The sequence below is a fragment of the Gossypium raimondii genome, chromosome 11 (assembly GCF_025698545.1).
Source record: "Gossypium raimondii isolate GPD5lz chromosome 11, ASM2569854v1, whole genome shotgun sequence".
Taxonomy (NCBI): domain Eukaryota; kingdom Viridiplantae; phylum Streptophyta; class Magnoliopsida; order Malvales; family Malvaceae; genus Gossypium; species Gossypium raimondii.
In genome coordinates this window covers 50,231,392-50,251,172 of record NC_068575.1, presented here as the reverse complement: position 1 = coordinate 50,251,172, position 19,781 = coordinate 50,231,392, and the positions used below count along the sequence as shown (strand labels likewise).

Genomic DNA, 19,781 nt, shown 5'->3' with positions numbered 1-19,781 from the left:
TATGTAAGAAGCCCAAAACCCCTCATGTTTAAAAGAGTGACGACAAACCCTAATATGTTTAACCAGTGTTGTTACCCCCTATACTTCTAATTAGACTAGGAGTTTGTTTTTCTATTTGAAATAGACTTCTACAATTCAACAAAGTTTTACTTCTCCCTATAAATAGATGGAAAAATACACAACTTTAATATATTGTTACTCTTCCCGAAAATAATGAGAATTTCTTCTTTTTAAGTATTAAATATATTTTTTGAAATAACAATTATGTCAATTTTTAGAAAAGGAAATTATTTCTAGTTTTATGTTTGATTCGAATCATTCGAGCCCACACTCGAAACAATTTGTGGTACAAGAATAGTAGAGAAAGGCATTCGATTGAAAGCCAGGAACGATAAAAGATCCATCTAGCCGAAAACACGAGTAAAATTTCAATAAATGGTTTATTGCTATAAATATCACAAATCGACTCAATTTTTAAAATTTTTATTTTCAGCTGTGCAAAAAAATCGTTTTCAAATCTTTCTTTTTTTTCTAATAAAAAGTTGATCCCCAAGTCTAACCCCATAGCACCGGTATTTAACTCTCACAGACGAGTAAACTTCATATCCGAGCTCGGATTGGGATCCAAGAGAAAGGAGAGTTCAGCCTTTGCAACAAATGATAGAGGTCCCGATATCTTTTCCACAGGCATCCATGGGAGCACCCCAGACATTGGTATGGCCAAACAATATATAGAAGTGGAAACCAACTCGTTAGGAATTTCTAAATCACAATTATTACTTTTGTTTTACATTAATCATAGAATGTTGAATTTCACTATGTATGTCTTTTGCTATGACAAAAATTGCTTCTGGCCACCTTTATGAAGATCCATCTCATAATCAGCCAACGATGGCAGGATCAACCGAAAGCAGGATGGCAACAATGAGAAAGTGGCTCCATCAAGTAATATCATCAGCATCAGGGATGAACAGCAGCCAAGTAGTTCCTCTCCGAGTTCGAAAAGCAAAAGGCAGAGTTAGCAAAGCAGAGTGAGATTACAACCTTCACCGATGAAGAGTAACAATCAAGAATAGTACATAAAGTTGAAAGAGTATAGATATTAACCAACTGTTTCCATACTGCATTCAACGGTTTGCCATAGGAGGGAACTTTAAAGTTGAAAGGGTTTCTTTTTTCTAACAAAAGGAAGGTCATGGAGTTGGGATAAAAAAAAAAAGAGTTAGGACGTTGGGATGTTGAGATTTGAATTGAAGGATGTCAACTCCGGTTCAATGAATGTTTAATTTTCTCAACAATAACAGCACACATAGAGCTATTAAATTACAAAGTTGAATTAAATGAGGCAAACTTATACAGAAGTGGTGATCTGTATTTCATTTTACTCATGGTGCTGATGTAAATTTACAACATAAGGGGGAAAAAATGAAAATATACATTAGATCTCAGGAATATGACCTGTAATATTCTGGTTGTCGGAAATCAGGCTTTGGCATCCCCAAAGATGACCCTGCCGCTGACTCAACAAGATTGCGAAGCTCCTTTGCATGGCTAGTCATACCACTGATAGAGTAAGCCTTAATCATGGTTCTATATGTGATCTTATCAGGTTTATATCCTTTTTGCTTCATCATTTCAAGCACCCCCTTCATCTCTGCAAAGCATCCCATCCTACCGTAAGCATCCACTAGACAGTTGAAGAACACAATGTCCAATGTTACATCCGAATTCTCAATGATCCGCAAAACACCAGCAATTTTTTCAGCTTTCCCAGCTTGACCATAAGCCCTTACTAGAGAGCAAAGTGTGACACAACTAGGCTTGATTCTTTCTGACCGCATTAGCCTAAACAAATACTCCATCTGTTTCAAATCACCAGCCCTTCCAAAGGCATCTATCACTACATTGTAGGTAACAATCGTCCACGAGTAATGGTATTTTTGCATATATTCCATTACAGCACTCATCTTCTCGTAGTTTCCAGTTTTTCCATAAGAATCTAGCAGAATGTTGAAGGTCTTAATATTGGGCTGGATACCAGCACTCTGAAACTTCTCGTAACACTTCTCCATGGTTTCAATTTGCCCACTGCTGCCAAAGGCTCTAATTGTGGAGTTCATGGTCCAAACATCTGGTTCGCAATCCTTCCCTCTAAGCATCTCCACGAGTGTCATTTCCATCTCTTGAAACCTTTCAGTAAACCAAAAGAATGAGTTACTTTCATGTAAGTGGACTTGAAATTTTGTCATAGACTATAGTGCATATAATTTGGCAGCCAGACAGAGCATATTCCTGAAATCATAGAGAAGGATTAACAAGATACATTTTTGCTTTGCCATAGGCATCGATAAGGGTGTTGTATGTAACTGTGTTGGGCCTGATTCCCTGACTTGCCATGTCGGAAAGCAAGGCGCGTACTTCATCAAAGGCAAAAACCTGCAGGCATGATTTGATGAGGATGGAGTAGGTCTGCACATCAGGGTGACAAATAGGAGTGTCTTTCATCTCCTCTAAAAGGGAAAATGCTTTATCAAAGAGACCGCTCCGACTGTAGGCAGACAAGAGAGCAGTGTAGGCTTCATGGTTCATAACACAACCTTCATCGCTCATAGCCTGAAAGAGCTCATAGGCTTTATCAGGCTGCTTGCATTTCCCAAGCAAAACAATAAGCTTGATGTATATAGCAGCGTTGGGTCTATACCAAAGCTGCTCCCGTAGTAACTCAAAAACCTGAAAAAAGAAATGTGGTGACCTTGGTATTATCATTAGAATATATGCGTGATATAGGAAGCTAAACTTGTTTCTCAAGGCAACAATGAAAAGGAATAGAGAGCACTGTTTGATTTTTAAGATAAAAATTTCAGCTTCTCTTCCATTGTAACTTGTTTACAGAAGTGGTTAAGCAAAATTTGAAAAGCAAAAGGAAAACTCAAGATTTCAACCAGACCTTAAGAGCAGATTCCCAACGCAAAGCAGTGATTCTCTCGTGAAGGGATTCGAGAACAGTCCTCGGAAGCAACTTCTTGGAATTGTTAGGTCCTCTCTTTTTTTCGATAAAAGCCTTGGTGGCCTCTCTTCGCAGGATGACGGAAATAGCCTTCCTTGAAGCTATCTTCCTGCTCACTTCTTCTCTCCTCCCTCTCGTCTCTCTCTGCTTCAATTCCTCGGCAATTACAAGTCTTCCCTTTTCCCTTCCTCTCTCACTCACCGTTAAGCTCGTCGTTTCCTCTTCTTCGTCTTTGTTTGGAGCAGATGTTTCGGATTTGGAAGCGGATACGGGCGGAACCCGGAGGGGCTTAAGGCTAGGCGACGGTGGCCGATTGACAGCGGGTAGAAATGTGTGGGGGTGACTGCAGAGAGAGGCCATTTAGATTTGCAGAGAAATTGAGCACCAGAAATTTAAGTGGAGTCGGTAAGGTAAATTTTCAGATATTTTCACTGTTGGGCTTTGGTTATTGCATTCCATTTTGGATTTTTTGGGTTTCCCCTAATATTAAGTGTTGTCGAAAGCCCCGTTTTAAAAGTAGTGTTAAAGACCCTTTAAATCCGTATTCAAACTATTTAATTATATATACCTATATCTTTACTACAGTTGTACATGGATCCAATCGTGCTTGGGTTGGGCCCTAACAAAATTTTAAGCTCGATTAATAGATTTGGACTCATCTCAAAAAATAGGTCTAATTTTTGTTCAAACCCAACCCAAATTATATATGTTAAACTTGATTTCAAACCGATCCGACCTATATTAAAGCCTATATAATATTAATACTTGCTACGAGGTATCGATATATTGGGGAGGATATTGATACTCAGGAAATATTTTTTTAATTTTTAAAACATTGAATCTTAAAACAGTATTGATACTTTTGTGAAAGGTATCGATACTTTGTTAGGTATATGGGCTGGGCTCGGGCTAATAAAAGTTTATTCGAGGCCTTGCCCATTTTCTAAATGTGTCTTCTTTTTTTGTTCAAACTTTTTTTTAGCCTATATTTTTCTCAAACTATCTCATTTTTTGGGTGAGTACTGACCTGACTCATGAAGGATTTGGGAGTATTAATCTTACCAGCTTGTCCACTGTTATTTGCAAAATTGTGACAAAATTTCCGCCTTACATCAAAAGCATGTTAGTTTAGTTTCAGGCTGCATTATTACTAATAATATTGTTGTAGCGCAAGAAATTATTCATTTTATGTATAAAAAATTGATTTAAGAAAGGCTCACCACAAGTTAGATTAACATTGTGGAAACCATTTTTTTCAAAAATTAAAAATTTAGTTATCGACTTATTAAAAATGAAAATTTGGGAGTCGCCACCGATCTTTTATTAAGGTGTGACCGGTTCACCATTAAAATGATTTTTGGCCTGCGAATTTTGAGAAAATCAGGTTCGGGAGTCGGTTACGCACGAGGAAGGGTTAGCACCCTCGTAACGCCCAAAATTGGTACCGAATCGATTGTTTAATGTCTTAATGTCGAAATTTTGAATACAATCTTTTTGTTTTGAATAAAATGAATTAGACGATGAGATTCACTTATTTCAAAGGAATAAATCGTCACACTCAGTAAGTTAGAGTGCAACATTTTAAATCCTCAAAATTAAGTTTATCTTTTGATTTTTAAAACCTATGCATATTGAGAATGATATCTGATTATTTGAAAACCCAATAAGTTAGGGTTCAATTTCTCGAAATTCTCAAACATCAGACATTGCCTTTATTTTAAAATCGAGATAACAAAATGTTGTATCCAGTAAGTTAGGATCCGACATCTTGAAATCTTAAAAATTTTATTTTGAAATTGTATGGTTTTAACAAAATAAGTACTCGGCCATCTAAATTCATGGAAAAGGATTGAAACCCAGTAAGTTAGGGCACAATCCAATCGAAAACGATGAACACCAAGCCTTTCTTTTGAATATTATGAAATAACATGATTGTAGTGCTTTAATAAAATACAATTTTTACAAATGAATCCCGATTGAATAGCAAATACTTAATGTAAAAGATACAATTCATAACCTAGATACATATTGAGGCAAAAATAAACAAAGAATAAATTCGAACAAAATGGCTACATCAATTTTATCATATTATACAAATATCAATCCTAAGTGTCAAATATCAAATGAATTAAATACAACAACATTCATTAATAACATTATTAAGTTGAAACATTTACACATGAACTCAAAATAGACTTAAAACAAAAGAATAACATTATGGAATAATAATACGTAAAATAAATTTGAAACAAGCAATACATTTATTAATCTACCTCAAATAACACATATAAAATAACCATGTAAAAGTTTAAATTTGAAAGAAGTAAATTATATAACTAAAATTGACCTAAAGTACATATCTAGATATAAAAATACTTGAAATTTATAATCATAATAATATCAAACATCAAATTAATAATATATTTTTTAATAATTTAATAGCACATGTAGTAGCATTCAAACATTATATCAAAAGAAAATTAAGTTATATCAAAATGAGTTACTAAAATATTTTCAAAGTATGTCAAATTATTATAAAAAACATTTTTACATATAGATATGTCAAATTATTATAAAAACATTTTTAGATATAGATAATGAAACATATAATGATATAAAGTTTAAAAATAAAAGGATAAATTTTAAAACAATGTTAATCCTAATATTTAAAGCTTATTAAAATAAACATATAAAAAATACTAAATTAATTTTTCATTATGTTGTATATAAAAACTAAATTTGAATGAAATTTTCTTTAATATATTCACTATAAGCCAATAATATTTATGAAAATTAACGAAACTTTATGACTAATGAGAAATAAAAATAAAATAAAAAAGATTAAATAAAAAAACAACACTTAGAAGACTAAATCTGCAATCAATCGAAAACATAAGGACTAATACCGCAATTAAACGCAAAAATTCCAGAATTCAAATTCAAGTAATGAAAACGTCGCCATTTAACAATGAACCAAATTGAAACCGGAGTAAACTATACAGTATGAATCGAAAAATTGCAGAAAATCAAACTAGAACAATACAAAACAAAGGAGGACTAATTGCGCAAAAAGACCAACGAGCGAAAGGGCACGGATCCTCCCTGGGTCGGGTCACCGCGCGGGTTGCTGGGGTTAGTCGGCCAATACGACACCGTTTAAGGGCCACTGAAACAGGCCCTAAACGGTGCCATTTTACGCGCTATAAAAGGCCCCTGTTGAAACCCTAAAAAAACAGTCTGTTAAAACAGACCCTAGCCTCTTCCCTCTGCGCCGCTTCGGGCCTCCATCCCCCATCCGACTTCGACTTCGACGGAGTAGATGGAGGATCGGCCACCAGGTAAGTTGGTTTCTCAACATCTTTCTGTTACTTTTTCATACGGTGAATAATAAAAACAAGAAAAGAAAGAATCAAAAGAAAATAAAGAAGCGAAAAAAATGAATCACCTTCCAAAAAAACTTTGTTCTTTGAATCTTTTTTATCAATATTTCCAGAATATTTTTTTTTTGTATACAATATCCCTCCTTTTTTGAATACAAAATGAATGGCTTTTTATATAGTCGAATCCAAAAGAAAAATAAATAAAAAAATCCCTTTTTTTACGTTTTTTTCTTATTTTCTGCCAGTTCTTTTTTTTGATTTGCTGTCGATTTCTGCTCTCTTTTGTTGCGTTCTTTCTGCCTCTATTTGTTGCAGGTACAGTGCTTGTGCTGCGATGTGCATGGCAGATGTGGAGGGTACAGGAGCGATGGCAGTGGCGCGGCTCGGCGCAGCGCATGAGGCCGGCGTGGAACGGCTCGGAGGTGTGGCTCGTGGGGCCGAGGGAAAGCCCTGGCTGCGGCGTTAGAACTACGTGGGAAGGCTGGTGGCGCGCTTGTGGGGAAACGGCGCTAGGGGCTTCTAGGGTTCCTTGCTCTGATTTTTGTTTTGGGCTGCATGGTGATTGGGCTGGAATCGGGTTTAGGTTTGGGCTAGGGTCTGGGCAAATTGGGTTGATTGGGTTGGGGCTAGGCTTAATGGGTTTAGGTTTGGGCATTAGGAAATTCGGGTTTGGGCTATTTTGTAGTTGGGTTTTGGGTTTAGTTGGGTCTGTAATCCGAGCTCAGTGTTTGTAAAAAAACTGGACTGTTTAATAATGACATTTTAATTTCATTTGTTTTTATATTTGGTTTATTTATTTTTGTTTGTGCTTTTGGTCCTGGGCAAATTGGGCCTATTACCAACATTTTATTTGTAGGCATTGGCATTCTTGTGAAGCTGCGGGGCATCACTTTTGTATCTATGCAACTCAATTAAAAAGGTAGCCTTTTCGAAAGCTTCAAATTGAAAAGAGGAATCCCCATGGTGATCCCTTTCATCACCCTATTTGTTCATTCTTTGTATAGAGTGTTCCCAGGCTTTTTCTTTTGAGGTAGACTTGTTATCTTTCGTGGATGATATGATTCTTTTTACAAAAATTTCTATTAATTAAATGAGAGGATTGAACTGAGGTGTTGATCATTTTAATCAAAGCTCTGACCGGCAAAAGACTCAATGTACTAAAATATTTTTATTTAAGTATTTTTTCCTTTTCTTTAAAATTTTAAAATTATAACTAAATTGAAAAAGGAATTAAAATTTTAGAGCTAAATTTATTGAATTTTTTAGAATTAGAATTAAAATGACAAATTTTGTAAACATAAAGGGTTAAAATTATTATTAGGCCAATAAAAAAGATGCATATCGCTTTTTCATCACTCATCTAACGACAACAAATAAGAAAGTGACTAAAATATTTAATTTCGAAAAGTTGAGTGACTAAATCGAAAAAATAATTGTTTGGTGACCAGAATAGAACTAAAGGCATAGTTTAGTGATTTTTTATTTATTTACCCTGATAATAAATATAGATAAACTTCACAAAAAAAATTTAGGAAAAAAATACTTTCTAAACAGACTTCGCTTACAACATAAAAATTTTACCGACACCTTTCATCTCAAGCAAGATTATTTTATATATCCCAAAGCCTCCGCTAAGAGAAGAAATCTTGCCAAACTCCATCAAGAGATATACTTTGTAAAGTATTATACCAGTTTAATAAGACTACCATCACATCACATTAAACCTACTTGATCATATGACAACATAAATTATAAATGTTCCTTTAAATATCCCCTAAAGACTACCGCTTATTTCTCTCTATCTGGAGTATCTTTCAAATTCTTCATAATTTTTTCTCTTCCAACTCCATGACTTAATCACATTTTTCATAACAATATTACTTTATTTATTATTTGTCCTCAATTAAACTCTAATTCTTGATTCCATCAACTGATTTAAAAAAAGAAAAGGAAAAATGTAAGCAAAAAAGCAAAAGAGAAAGATGATTTGGTTGGACAAACGACCTACTTTCAAGCGATTGTCCCCTCTTATCTTATTTTATCACTTTATTTAATAGATATTGTATTTTGGGATGAAAGAAAGGCAAAGCTGAGAAAAATATGATTGCTGTCTCACATCAAGAAATATTTACTATTTTGTTTAATGGAGAAGCAGTAAAAGAAAATATTTTCACCGTTTTTGTGCTCTGAAGGAATCCGATGTTGATTTATTTTATTTGTAAAATAAAGAGGATTTCTTCCTTTAATCACAGTTTTTTATTCAGATCTCCTTTTCTTCGCGTTTTAAGCCAAACAAACTCTCCCAATTTTCTCATTCGTCTTTCATTTCCAACATTTCTTTCTCCTAAAATTCTATTTTATTATATACTCTTTTTGTTTTATTTACTCTAATCTAATGCCATGGAGAGTAGTAACCGGAGACTTACGCTTTTCGAGCAGATGTCAGCGGTCGACAACGGCCGCACCAGTCTGGCCGCTGCTTTCACTCTCGATGCCCTTTTGGGAAACACTAAGCCGCCTCAACAACCGCCGTCTCACAACCGTACGCTTCTGGAGATTATATTAGACGATGGGTCCAACAAAGACAAGAAGAGTTGGAAGGCGTTTCGGGACAAGATCCGGCTCAAGCGACCGGGCTCTGCCTTGACCTCCTCGCTTCATGTTCCGGTTTCCGATGTCAATGTTCAGACTGATAGATCTCAGTTACCGAGGCGCGGTCCGTTTCTTTCCGACCCGGATGACTCGGTTCGGGTTGAGGATGGTGGTGAACGTGCCCCGGTTTCTGACCCGCCGGTTCTGAATTCTCTGCTGCGATTGGAACGGACGGACTCGGACTCGGATCGGTTCGGGCACGATCCGATGCAGCCCTTTAACGATGATTCAGCTGATGTCAGCATGCCTAGTAACGCTCCGCCGTTGAGAAGAGTCAGGCCACAAACAGACCGCAATGATTCGAATCGTTTACCTTCCTCGAACACTGCCGTAAACAACATTGACAGCAGCGAGGACGATGACTCTCCCCTGGCGCGTCATGTAACGCGCCAACTGGGAGCGGTATTGGCAGAGGAGAGGGCATTGTCTGCAAGAGAAGCAGCGGAAGCAGCCGCTGCGGCGGTGGAACAAGCTGCAGTGACAGTGAACAATGCTCCACCAGCGTCCGAGGAACCGGTGAGGATGTCATTAATGGAATTATTAGAAGAAACAAGCCAACAAATGGGGCTGATGGGATCCAGTTACATCATAAGCGACGCCGGTGAAGAGTATGAGAAAGAGGAAGTGACGGATGAAGACGAAGACGAAAAAGAGGTGGTGCAAAGCAGCGGTGGGATGGAGCACGCTTGTTGCGTTTGCATGGTTAGGCATAAAGGTGCTGCGTTTATTCCATGCGGGCATACATTTTGTCGTCTCTGTTCAAGAGAACTCTGGGTTCAGCGAGGGAATTGCCCACTTTGCAATGGCTCCATCTTGGAAATTCTTGATATATTTTAATCTATATTTAAATCCGCGTTATCGTTTGTTCTTCATAACAATTTTATCTATTCTTTTTCTTCATTATCAGCAAGGATAACAATAGTTCATGTCTTCTAGTTTCCAACTTTTGGTTGATTGTCTTGAGGTAGATAGTAAATTATCAAGTTTCAGCGATCCATTTAGAATTTGTCAGTTCAGGGAACGCAATAAATGTATATCATTGCTAGGTGGTTGACAACTTGATTACCATGATTATGACCAAGACCCATGGTTTTATCGTTTTCCATTTTGTTCTTTAGGCTAAAAAAACATTTGGAAATAGCTGGAAAGCGAATTGGATGATGCCATGATGATTATAATATCATGTTCTTGTCTCTATGCTTCAAAATGAATAGGGATGACCAGTGGCCCTGAATATGGGGGCTTCCTTTCTTTCTTTCTTTATTTATATATGAAAGAAACAAACTGATAGGCTTTGGAGACTGTAAAACAATGCTGATTTGATGAATTGTTTGGGTGAGACGCAAAGCTGTCTCTGGCTTTGGAACTGTTAAAAAGGGATTGCAATGATTTTTGCTCCTCAAAGTGAGAGATTCTGTCTTTGAATTTTTATTTAAACAGTAGGTAACAAATTTTAATAAATTAAAATTTGGTATATATTTGTTTATATTATACTGTATTTTATAAATGTTTATCGAGAAGAGGTGTGTCGAATTGATCGCTAGTCACGTGCTGAGATGTGATTTATTTCATAAATTTTGTAAAATAAAAAGAATGTCAATAATTTATCATAATGCTCTAAAGACAAGAGGACGTCGATGGTAATTAATTTTGCATACTCTCGGTTCAATCATTTTGTTTCTGCCACGTAATAAGCTTTCGATACATTTTGTCTAAAGTCATAACCGAAGTAATCAAGTAATCAGAACTAAAACATAATCAAAGGTAATTCGTGCAATCATTTTAGGTATCCAATAAGCTGGAAGCTTGAGCTTCAACGTCTTCAAACTCTTGTCTCTACTCATTTATCTATAATGCCAAAATCCACGAAAATAATGGACAGACACCATTAACCTATTCAAAGGTCAGGTTATTGGTGGAAGATTTATCCGGAATATAGGAGAGAAAAGTTACTCATTTAGAACTTCAAAATCTGGCTCCAACTTAATCCATTTTCTACACTGTAATACATATTTTATTATTTTATTTATATCAAATAAAATTAAATATATAATACTTGTCTTAAAAAATATGTTATCTGATAATATAAGAAAAAAACATATAAAATTAAGAAATCTTAAATTTAAAATAATATAAATTTTAAAAATAATAATCTGAACTAATCTAAAATAGATTTAGATTAATGGTTTAATAATATTGACGGACTTAAGCAAAATTTAAGACTCGTATTTCAGATCAAACCTAACTTAAATAAGTATAACTTGTACTAATATCATGCATAAATACAATCTAAACCCAACCTGATCTGACTCATGATCAACTCTAATCAAAGTTATAGAGAGAATACTTGGTTGGGTACAATACGCTTAAACACACGACTGTTCAGGGAAAGCCATTTGGCTTATATTTATTGAGGTGTTGCAGAGGCTCTACCAGCCTGTCTCAGAATCAATTTCAACCAACCACAAACCATATGAGGTTCAACTCTGTTGACCAACAAAGATTCTAAAATACTACCTACCATACTCCAAAGTTACACACTTATTTTTGCAACCGAGAAAGCCATGAGTGCATTACTGAACCATGGTTTCTAATAATTCTGGAGGCTACTTTAGTTTCTACATGAGAGAAAGCTTAGATGACACAACAAACAGCTTCTGTTTTGACCTTAGTATCAAGCAATCACTTGGCTAGATTCTGATGATACAGTAAACAGTTTCTGTTTTTCCAAATTTTGGGATTGTTTCATTCATGCTATAAAATAGAAAGTTACTTCATGATGAAAAGTTGTCCCCATTTGTGGACCAGCTGTTCAGAGAAGTTAGTTCTGCATGAGAAAACTGCAAGTTATATTATCATGATCTTATTTCTCTTTTTTTACATTCCATCAGCTGTATCGCATATAACTATAGCTGTAGCATTATTCCCTCATTTCATATATGCTTGAAAATACCTGGATCTTCCTTAAAGCCCTACAAGGGAACATTAAATTCCTTTGTAGTGTCACTCAACTGTCTGCAAATGAACTTTTTGGGAGTTTGATACTGCCAAGACACAGCTCAGGTTGCCTCACTATGTAAACTTGATCGCCGACCTTACCACTTGAATCCTGGTTCCGATACCATGTCCATAGAGCCCAAGTCTCATTCTTCACCTGCAATTCACTTATAAGTTAGAAAAAGCCAATCAAGGGCTCGCAATTAAATCAAGAAAAAATAAAGTAGAAAAATAATTAAGTACTCCACGTCAGAATTTTTAAACATGTTGTGGAGCATTTCGAATCTAGTTGTCTAATATGACGCTATCGTTGAATGATAACAGGCTGAAATTGAACTCACAATCTGTTTGTTTTGCAAAATAATGGTTTTTTTTTTCAGCACGTTTATCTGGTGAAACATTGACTGATTAATGGATCTATCCAATAATGGATCTATCTAAATTTTCTCCCAATATTTCAGCTGATGTCAGCAAATTTTCCTTGCAACTTCACGAGATAACCATAGAAAAGCTATTCCTACAAGGTGCAGATGTGATGAAGGGCACCACGACAACGTTGTGGACAGTAGCACATACTAAATCAAAGTTCTCTCAGGTGCCTTTGGAAATATCATAAATAAAGCAAATTAGTACATGGCAAGTTAAAAATCCAAATTCAATATATATAGGAAATTTTTGACGGTTCTATGATGCTTAGGCTGTGGAACATGCAGAAGCAGAGAGACAAAGATGCACAGAAAAAATACCTCCAAGATCCCATGACCAAAGCTACTCTCTCTGAAGGCACTGTAATCAGGTTGCTGGTCCCAACAGAACTTTCCTGCTGCTGGACCGCTAGTGAAGTTTGTTGCACAAAAGCCACCCATATCTTCGTCATGGGTAGATGATGGCTCTGGACAGTTAGCAGCTTCATCAGCATGTTCAATTGCCATTTTTTCACGGTTTCCCCCATCTCCTACTGTGATATGTACTGGTCCACATGGATCTAATGTATAATTGTAAACTCGATTGGACCTCTCATAGGCATGAACCTGTAAATTTTGGAGCGGAATAAGTTTGACATTTCTAAGAGATAACATATGTTTAGGAGGAAAGGATTTCCCCTCCAAACCCCCAAAGAAAAAAAACCATAAATACATACATACATGTGTGTGTGCACGCTCGCGTGTGTGTGAATTCAATCTAATGGCTCTATCTGTGAATTCAGATGATTTGATTAAAAATTAAAAATTAGTCCATGACCATCAACCCTTCATGTTCTTTTACTGTTTCAACCTTGATACCATATTGCCTAAATACCAAAGTTGGTTTTCGTGACTTACATGTCCATTAAAGACTATATCAACACCATAACTATACAGTAATTCTTCCATTTCCAGCCTCATACATTCTGCCTCTTTATAATGAGCAGTATATGTATTGTACCATGGTGGGTGCCAGGCAGCTACCAGCCATGGTGTCATGGATCTATCAACATTAGCTAAGTCTCTCTCCAGCCACTTGTATTGCTTTGCTGCAGAAGAAATAAGTAAAGGTCTTAACAAGGTTTACACAATAATTTGAAATAAGGAGGGGGGGACTCGTGAGTCAATATTATAATTTTTATTCTTCATATTAGCAAGAAAATGGTACATATTCCTAAGATATTGTTTACTCTCATAACATAGTAGAAACTCCCAACTGCTTGCCTCATTTCAAAGAGATTAAAATGCTTGAAACTCTACATTAGTAATAGATTATTATCCTTGATATCATTACGAAAAAGCTTTGTAGAATGATTATACAAGGAGTCAAGGACAGATACTACCTGATTTACTATAATCAACATATGCTCCAAGCATGATAAAATGTATCCCCCCTGCATTAAAGGAATAGTAAAATGGGGATGAAGATTTGCTTTCTTCAGAAGGGAATGCAAATCGCGATCTGTAAGCTACAAAGCTCTGTTTCCCAGCTTGCTCCTCTATTTCATGGTTCCCTTCTATCACCATTATTGGAGTTCTAGAAATTAAACTCTGCATAAACCTGCAGAGAACATTCAATTAACAGAAGTTCAGCCTTTTGGCACAGTTGATTTTAGGCTTAATAAGGTGACTCAACAAACTCCTCTCCTAGCCACAACCAAAAATAGACAAAAAGAAAGGCAATAAATACAAAAAAGAATGTAATAGTGAATTATCTGACCTGCCCCAGTAATCCCAACGAGGCTGATAGGTCTCATGTATTGGAGTCTCCGGAAATGAGCAATCATAGCAGTCAGAGCCAGTACCATTTGTGCGGTAAAGGTTTGCATAACTTACGTCACCAACTAATAGAACTAGATCAGGCTTGTTGCTTTTCAAATTATGGATAGTATCAGTTGTATTATATGTTAGTCCAAGATCTCCCACAACTGCTATTCTGTTTGGATAGCTCCTGGGACCAGAAACTGGCATGGCCCTGAAATGGTAGATACCACTCATGGCTGATATTGAGGGATCTCCACATCGATAATAATAGAGTGTGCTGGGTTTCAGTCCTACATTAAAAGGAAAAAAAACACACACACACAAAACTCATCCAACGGCTCAAATCACAAGTCCTCACCAAAATACGTTACATAGAGATTATAAAATACGTTACATAGAGAAGTATTCACCAAAATAGGGGAGAAAAATGTCTGGGAAGGGCATTTGAGAAATGATTTCTTTTTCAAGAGTAAAATACTTGGAAAAAAATCATTTTCCATCATCTAATAACTGGCAACAATCATCAGGTAACCTTATCCTAGTTTCTTCGCAGAGTTCATGCATTATCTTCAGCTCAAACATTTGTGGATATTATAAAAATTGGTGGTAAAAATAACTATTTGATTTAAATCCAACCTGGTTGCTACTATTGCAAACTGCATGATAACTGTAAATTGAATCCAACAACTCCTCCATCAAAAGTAGAAACACTTTACCAATCCAATAAAACAAGAATAAGGCCAAAAGTTTTCATTAAGCTCGTCTCTATTGTTTCTTATTTAATTTTTAACTTTTTTCCAATCAGCAGACCTCTTCAAATACTATCATCACATTGTTGGAACAGAAAAAAATCCGGTGGAACCAGGCATAGTGGCATACTGAATTCCAAGTTAAAATCCATATGATACTGAGTTAAAGTAAGGTAACCACTATGTCTCAAACCTGTTAGACGAACATGGTGGATGATTCCAGAAGTGTAATTCTGGAGACCTTCAAAGGGATAAAGTTGGTTGTACACCAAAGAATAACCACTGGCTTCATCAGTTAATGGAACCCTTGACCTCCCATAACGAACCACACTTGCAACAGTATTGGGGTTCAGTGGCTTTATGTTATTACCAATTTGGAATTCCCCTGCCAAACTTTCCAAAAGCTAGCTCACATAAAACCAAGCAATAGACTAGTAACAACAGAAACAGAGACAGATAAAAGCAGATATGCAGCTAAATTTAAAATATCAAACGAAAATTTATGGCAGCTAAACAAATTTGTGTTGTAGCAACCAAAAAGAAAAAGAAAAAAAAGTTTTGCCTATAAATTAAAACCAATTCCAAAATCAATAAGAAAGAAAATTCTCATGATTCTCCTTTTACTTATAGCTTTTGGTATTTAAATTTCATTTTATTTACTTGGAATTTGTTAAAAAAAACCAAATGGCTAATAAACAGCGGAGTTCAAACATGGTAAAGCATTTCTTTCATGTAAGAAAATTATATAATATTGTACTTGAAGCTTAAGTCATTGAGTTCATTTCGTTCATGGCATGCAGATGCATTCCTACTCAAAACATACTTTCATTTTAACTCTGTTATTTATGAATTATGATTCTATACTTTATACAGTCAGTAATCTAAGAAATGGTAATTTACTGGGAGCCAAGCAAGCCAGAAACACAATAATAAATAATATAGATAAGATTCGGAGGAGCAACCGGTGATCCATGAGATCCAAACAGAGTCATAATTGACGGAGAGAGAGACCGAAATCTGCTCGGGCTCGAATCCTTCGACGCAGCGGCGCACACGGGGATCGGTGTCGGGCAAATCGACAGCGTTACCGCGCAAGCTGACATCGTAGGGGACGGTTACGGGTTCGAAAGGCCCGTCGAGAGTGGAAGGAATCAGGTCGTCGTCGATAGCGGCGACGGCGATGGAGACTGAGAAAACGAAGAACCACCGAAACGTCATCGTTAAGAACATCTTCGACTTTCCAGCGAGAGAAATAGCGAGTATGTGAAGAAATGAATATATTTTCCTTTTTATCGGATGATCGGAAATATGATAAGCTGACGCGTGGGTTTTGCTGGCAGTTACGACAGTCTAGTTTATGAAACTTGTCCAGTTGTCTGCACTGCGTGTATTAATATTTTTATTTTTTAGACCCCATTAATTTAATTTAATAATTAACTTAAGCATATTCCTTTTCTCATAACTTAATTTTTTTTCTTAAGTGATATTTAAATTATTATTTTAAAATTTATACTTTTATTAGTTCAACTATTTGTGAATGGTTAAATCTATTTTTAAAAGAATATATAAATAATTAAAATTTTTCATGTAACAAGAAAAACAAAAGAATTATTTTTTCTTTTTATGTATAATCTTTTACTTCAATTTTATTTCCTTTCTTTTCTTTCTCAATTTTTGATATCTTCTGAGTATTTTAGACTTTAGGATTTTCAAAATCGAATCGATGGTCGAACCAATCGACTATTATTTCTTGTTTTGATCTTTTGTTCAATTCAATCAAATAAATTATTAGAAAAATTATAATATAAAAACAAAAAATATTTAACTCAAGTAGAAAATAATTAAAATATATTATTATAAGGATATTTTATCTTTCTATTTTCTATTAGATTATTATGGTACTTTTGCCTTTTTATAAAAAATTACTAAAACCAATGTATAATGAGGTTTGAACCTATAGCATTAAAGATTTTAAACTTTCAATTTTATTATTTTAACTAAAATATCATTTTATTTTTACATAATTTTTAATAAATATGTTTTTTCATAATTCTTTCATCTACATCATAGATCTGTCATAATTTAAACTAATTTAATTGTAAATATAAAAATTATTTAATTGCACATATAAAATTTCATCTTAATTTAGTTGTACTCAATTACACTCATGTTGTAATAAATATATTTTAGAAAATAAAGTAGTATCTTTTAAGTAAATGGTTATTTTTAGGGTTAGTATTTGGTACTATATTTTTTAACTCCACAAGCATGGTTAAAGAATTAATATATGTCTCATTCTTTTTAAAGTAAGTATTTGATACACTGGCAATATTTTTTTATTTTACAAGTAGTTTTAAAAATTTGACATGTGTCACTTTTTCTTAATATTTTATTATACTTTTATGCGATACTTGTTAACCCTAACCCACTTACGGAATCTAAAACTCGACTAATAATATATCAAATATTTTCCTTCATTATATGCATGTATATATATAATTTATTATATTCTTAAAAAAGAGAATGCATGTTTGAAAAGAATATTATTAATAATCACAAATCTTTAATATAAACTTTAAAATCAACATAGAAAACATATTTTAAAAATATTATACATAATTACACTAAATCTCAATCCAGATCATAATTATACTAAAATAGATTTCATACATAATATGGTATTAAAGGATCCATTTTATTAAATTATTGAAGACAGTAAGTAAGAAATCTAAGGCTCAAAATAAATATATAAAATCATGGTGCTTAAGATTCGCTTTACCACCTTTAACTTTTAGAAATGTGTGAAGCGACCATCTTTCTAGACTGCTTTTCCCTAGGCGTGAAAGATACGTAGCCCAAGAGTTTAGTAGTATACAACATTCACTTCACTTCTTATGTTCAGAAAATGGTTAATATATAATTTAATACAAGTATTTAGTTGGTATTTAATTTTTTTTATTTAGTTAATATTTGGGTTTGTATTCTACTATTTAGGTTGGTATTTTTGCAATGGTAAATTATACCAACAGTCACTCAACTTTTATGCAACTGATAAAATCATCACTCTGATTTTAATTCAGTCACTTAACTTTTGAAAAATAACAAATTAGTCCTTTTAACCATTTTCCGTTACAGACATAACGAAACGATGACCTATCATCCTACTGCGTAAACGGCCCCAATTTAAAACCCTAGCTGGGCTGGGTAGTAAAAGAAACAGAAGAAGAAGAGAAAAATTCTAGAATGGTTCAGCAGCAGCATAAGGTTGTGGATCGCAGTGACAGCGGTGGGGAAAACTTCAACCTTATTTTCCAAAATCTACTTCGATTTTCCTCTCCATCATCTTCTTTATGACCCTCTGCTTTATTGATTTGAAACGTTTCCTCATTTAACCAAGAGAACCCTTTACAAATGCCAATTTTGACTACTAGAGGATTCTTTTTAAGTTGAGAATGCTCATTTGGATGCAATACAAGCACATTTCAATGAATTGACATGGGAGGTTTTTTTGTCTTTTTGGCCAAAGATGATGACAAATATTTGAATCCTTCTTATCAATAGTTTCAAATAATGTGGAAGTACCCAAATATGTTTAACCCCATGTCCGCATTTATAGAGCAATAATTAGCATAAAGCTTTTCGTAACAATTCAAGAGATTTTATTAAAAGCTTATTCACTTACTTGTAGCAAGCTGGGAATTAGCCCAACATAGATAGCGGGAATTCCTTCTTGCTCAACAATCTTCAAACCAGTTGCCAGTGCGCCCATTTTGCTTGCTTGGACTTGCAGTTGCAACTGTCTTCTCACAACCCCAATTGGGTAAGTAGCAACTTCGGCACTAGCAATATCCCCATATAGTAATGTTCTGACTAGTCCCAACTCTACCTGGTCCAAAGCATTCAGATCCTACCCCATCTGTCTCATGTTCTGAATTCTTTTCCTACCTTTCAAACTTAGATGGGGAGAGATTGGAAGGTAGAGAAGGAGACAAAAGAGGTTGATGGTAGAGTGAAGCAGATCACCATTTTTTTAAAACAAAGATTGTTGGGGTGAAAAAGAAGAAGTACAAACATATTGGGTCATTTGCGCAAAAAGTAAAAATATTGGGTCATTTATTTAAAAACGAAAAAGAAAGGACGAAAAAAAACAGACACTCAACTTTGCCTCGTCCAACGTGGCATGTTAACTGGCCACATCAGCTAAGTGATTGGCCACGTCAACTGTCCCATTAAGCTTGTGACAGAAAATGTTAATGGGTGATTGATTTGTCACTTTTCGATACGTTAGTGATTGATTTGTTATTTTTCGAAAGTTGAGTGACTAAATTGAAATCAGAGTGATTGTTTTGTCAACTGCATCAAAGTTGAGTGACTGTTATTGTAATTTACTCTTTTTGTAATTGTACCATTAGTTTGTGCTGACGTGACACTAATAATTAATCTAATGGTTACATGTGACAATCTCTCAATATACTATGCAGTGAACATAAATTAAAAAATATTTAAAAATATATAAATTTATAAAATATATTTCTTCACATCAAGAATGAACCTAGAGAAATGGTTGTTCAAATACATATATTTGTCAGATTTATTCCAGATAGATTTTTAGTAAGTTTATATATATATATATATATATATATATATATATATATATATATATTATAAAATATTAGTTTTAGGTTACTATTATTTTTAAAAATATATAAAATATAAATATAGTAAGAATATATAAATTTATAAGAAGAGTTTATAAGAGAACTAAAAT

At 34.6% G+C, this 19,781-nt stretch overlaps 3 protein-coding genes across 4 annotated transcripts; 1 reads left to right on the top strand and 2 right to left on the bottom strand.

The window, feature by feature from the left end:
• Nucleotides 1-752: 752 nt before the first annotated feature.
• Nucleotides 753-3,451, bottom strand: LOC105803295 (pentatricopeptide repeat-containing protein At5g48730, chloroplastic). 2 transcript variants are annotated; one of them, XM_052624181.1, is made up of 4 exons: nt 2,948-3,451; nt 2,324-2,730; nt 1,459-2,190; nt 753-1,044 (listed from the first exon to the last, which is right to left on the bottom strand). In XM_052624181.1, exons 1-4 carry the CDS (start codon nt 3,365-3,367, stop codon nt 1,038-1,040), a joined length of 1,566 nt encoding a protein of 521 aa, XP_052480141.1. In that variant the 5' UTR covers nt 3,368-3,451; the 3' UTR covers nt 753-1,037. The 2 variants fall into 2 exon arrangements, with proteins under 2 accessions (XP_052480141.1, XP_012490850.1); XM_012635396.2 differs by having other exon boundaries at nt 753-2,190; nt 2,948-3,450.
• A 5,077-nt stretch (nt 3,452-8,528) lies between these two features.
• Nucleotides 8,529-10,113, top strand: LOC105803299 (hypothetical protein). Its single transcript, XM_012635399.2, has one exon. The coding sequence runs from the start codon at nt 8,788-8,790 to the stop codon at nt 9,874-9,876; it is 1,089 nt and encodes a 362-aa protein (XP_012490853.1). The 5' UTR covers nt 8,529-8,787; the 3' UTR covers nt 9,877-10,113.
• Nucleotides 10,114-11,864: 1,751 nt separating this feature from the next.
• Nucleotides 11,865-16,350, bottom strand: LOC105803300 (purple acid phosphatase 15). The gene is made up of 7 exons (XM_012635401.2): nt 15,976-16,350; nt 15,207-15,398; nt 14,221-14,554; nt 13,844-14,061; nt 13,359-13,549; nt 12,783-13,067; nt 11,865-12,193 (listed from the first exon to the last, which is right to left on the bottom strand). Exons 1-7 carry the CDS (start codon nt 16,241-16,243, stop codon nt 12,047-12,049), a joined length of 1,635 nt encoding a protein of 544 aa, XP_012490855.1. The 5' UTR covers nt 16,244-16,350; the 3' UTR covers nt 11,865-12,046.
• Between the last annotated feature and the right edge of the window lie 3,431 nt (nt 16,351-19,781).

What these genes read in the sequence shown, in the direction of transcription:
- LOC105803299 (XM_012635399.2), top strand. Translation starts at nt 8,788, where the DNA reads ATGGAGAGTAGTAACCGGAGACTTACGCTTTTCGAGCAGATGTCAGCG.
- LOC105803300 (XM_012635401.2), bottom strand. Translation starts at nt 16,243, where the DNA reads ATGTTCTTAACGATGACGTTTCGGTGGTTCTTCGTTTTCTCAGTCTCC. An exon ending in TTGGATCTCATGGATCACCG is followed by an intron (nt 15,399 to 15,975) that starts GTTGCTCCTCCG and finishes AAAGTTTGGCAG; the next exon opens with GGGAATTCCAAATTGGTAAT. An exon ending in TTGGTCATGGGATCTTGGAG is followed by an intron (nt 12,194 to 12,782) that starts GTATTTTTTCTG and finishes AGTGAATTGCAG; the next exon opens with GTGAAGAATGAGACTTGGGC.
- LOC105803295 (XM_012635396.2), bottom strand. Translation starts at nt 3,367, where the DNA reads ATGGCCTCTCTCTGCAGTCACCCCCACACATTTCTACCCGCTGTCAAT. An exon ending in GTTGGGAATCTGCTCTTAAG is followed by an intron (nt 2,731 to 2,947) that starts GTCTGGTTGAAA and finishes TTCTTTTTTCAG; the next exon opens with GTTTTTGAGTTACTACGGGA. An exon ending in GCCTATGGCAAAGCAAAAAT is followed by an intron (nt 2,191 to 2,323) that starts GTATCTTGTTAA and finishes GTTTACTGAAAG; the next exon opens with GTTTCAAGAGATGGAAATGA.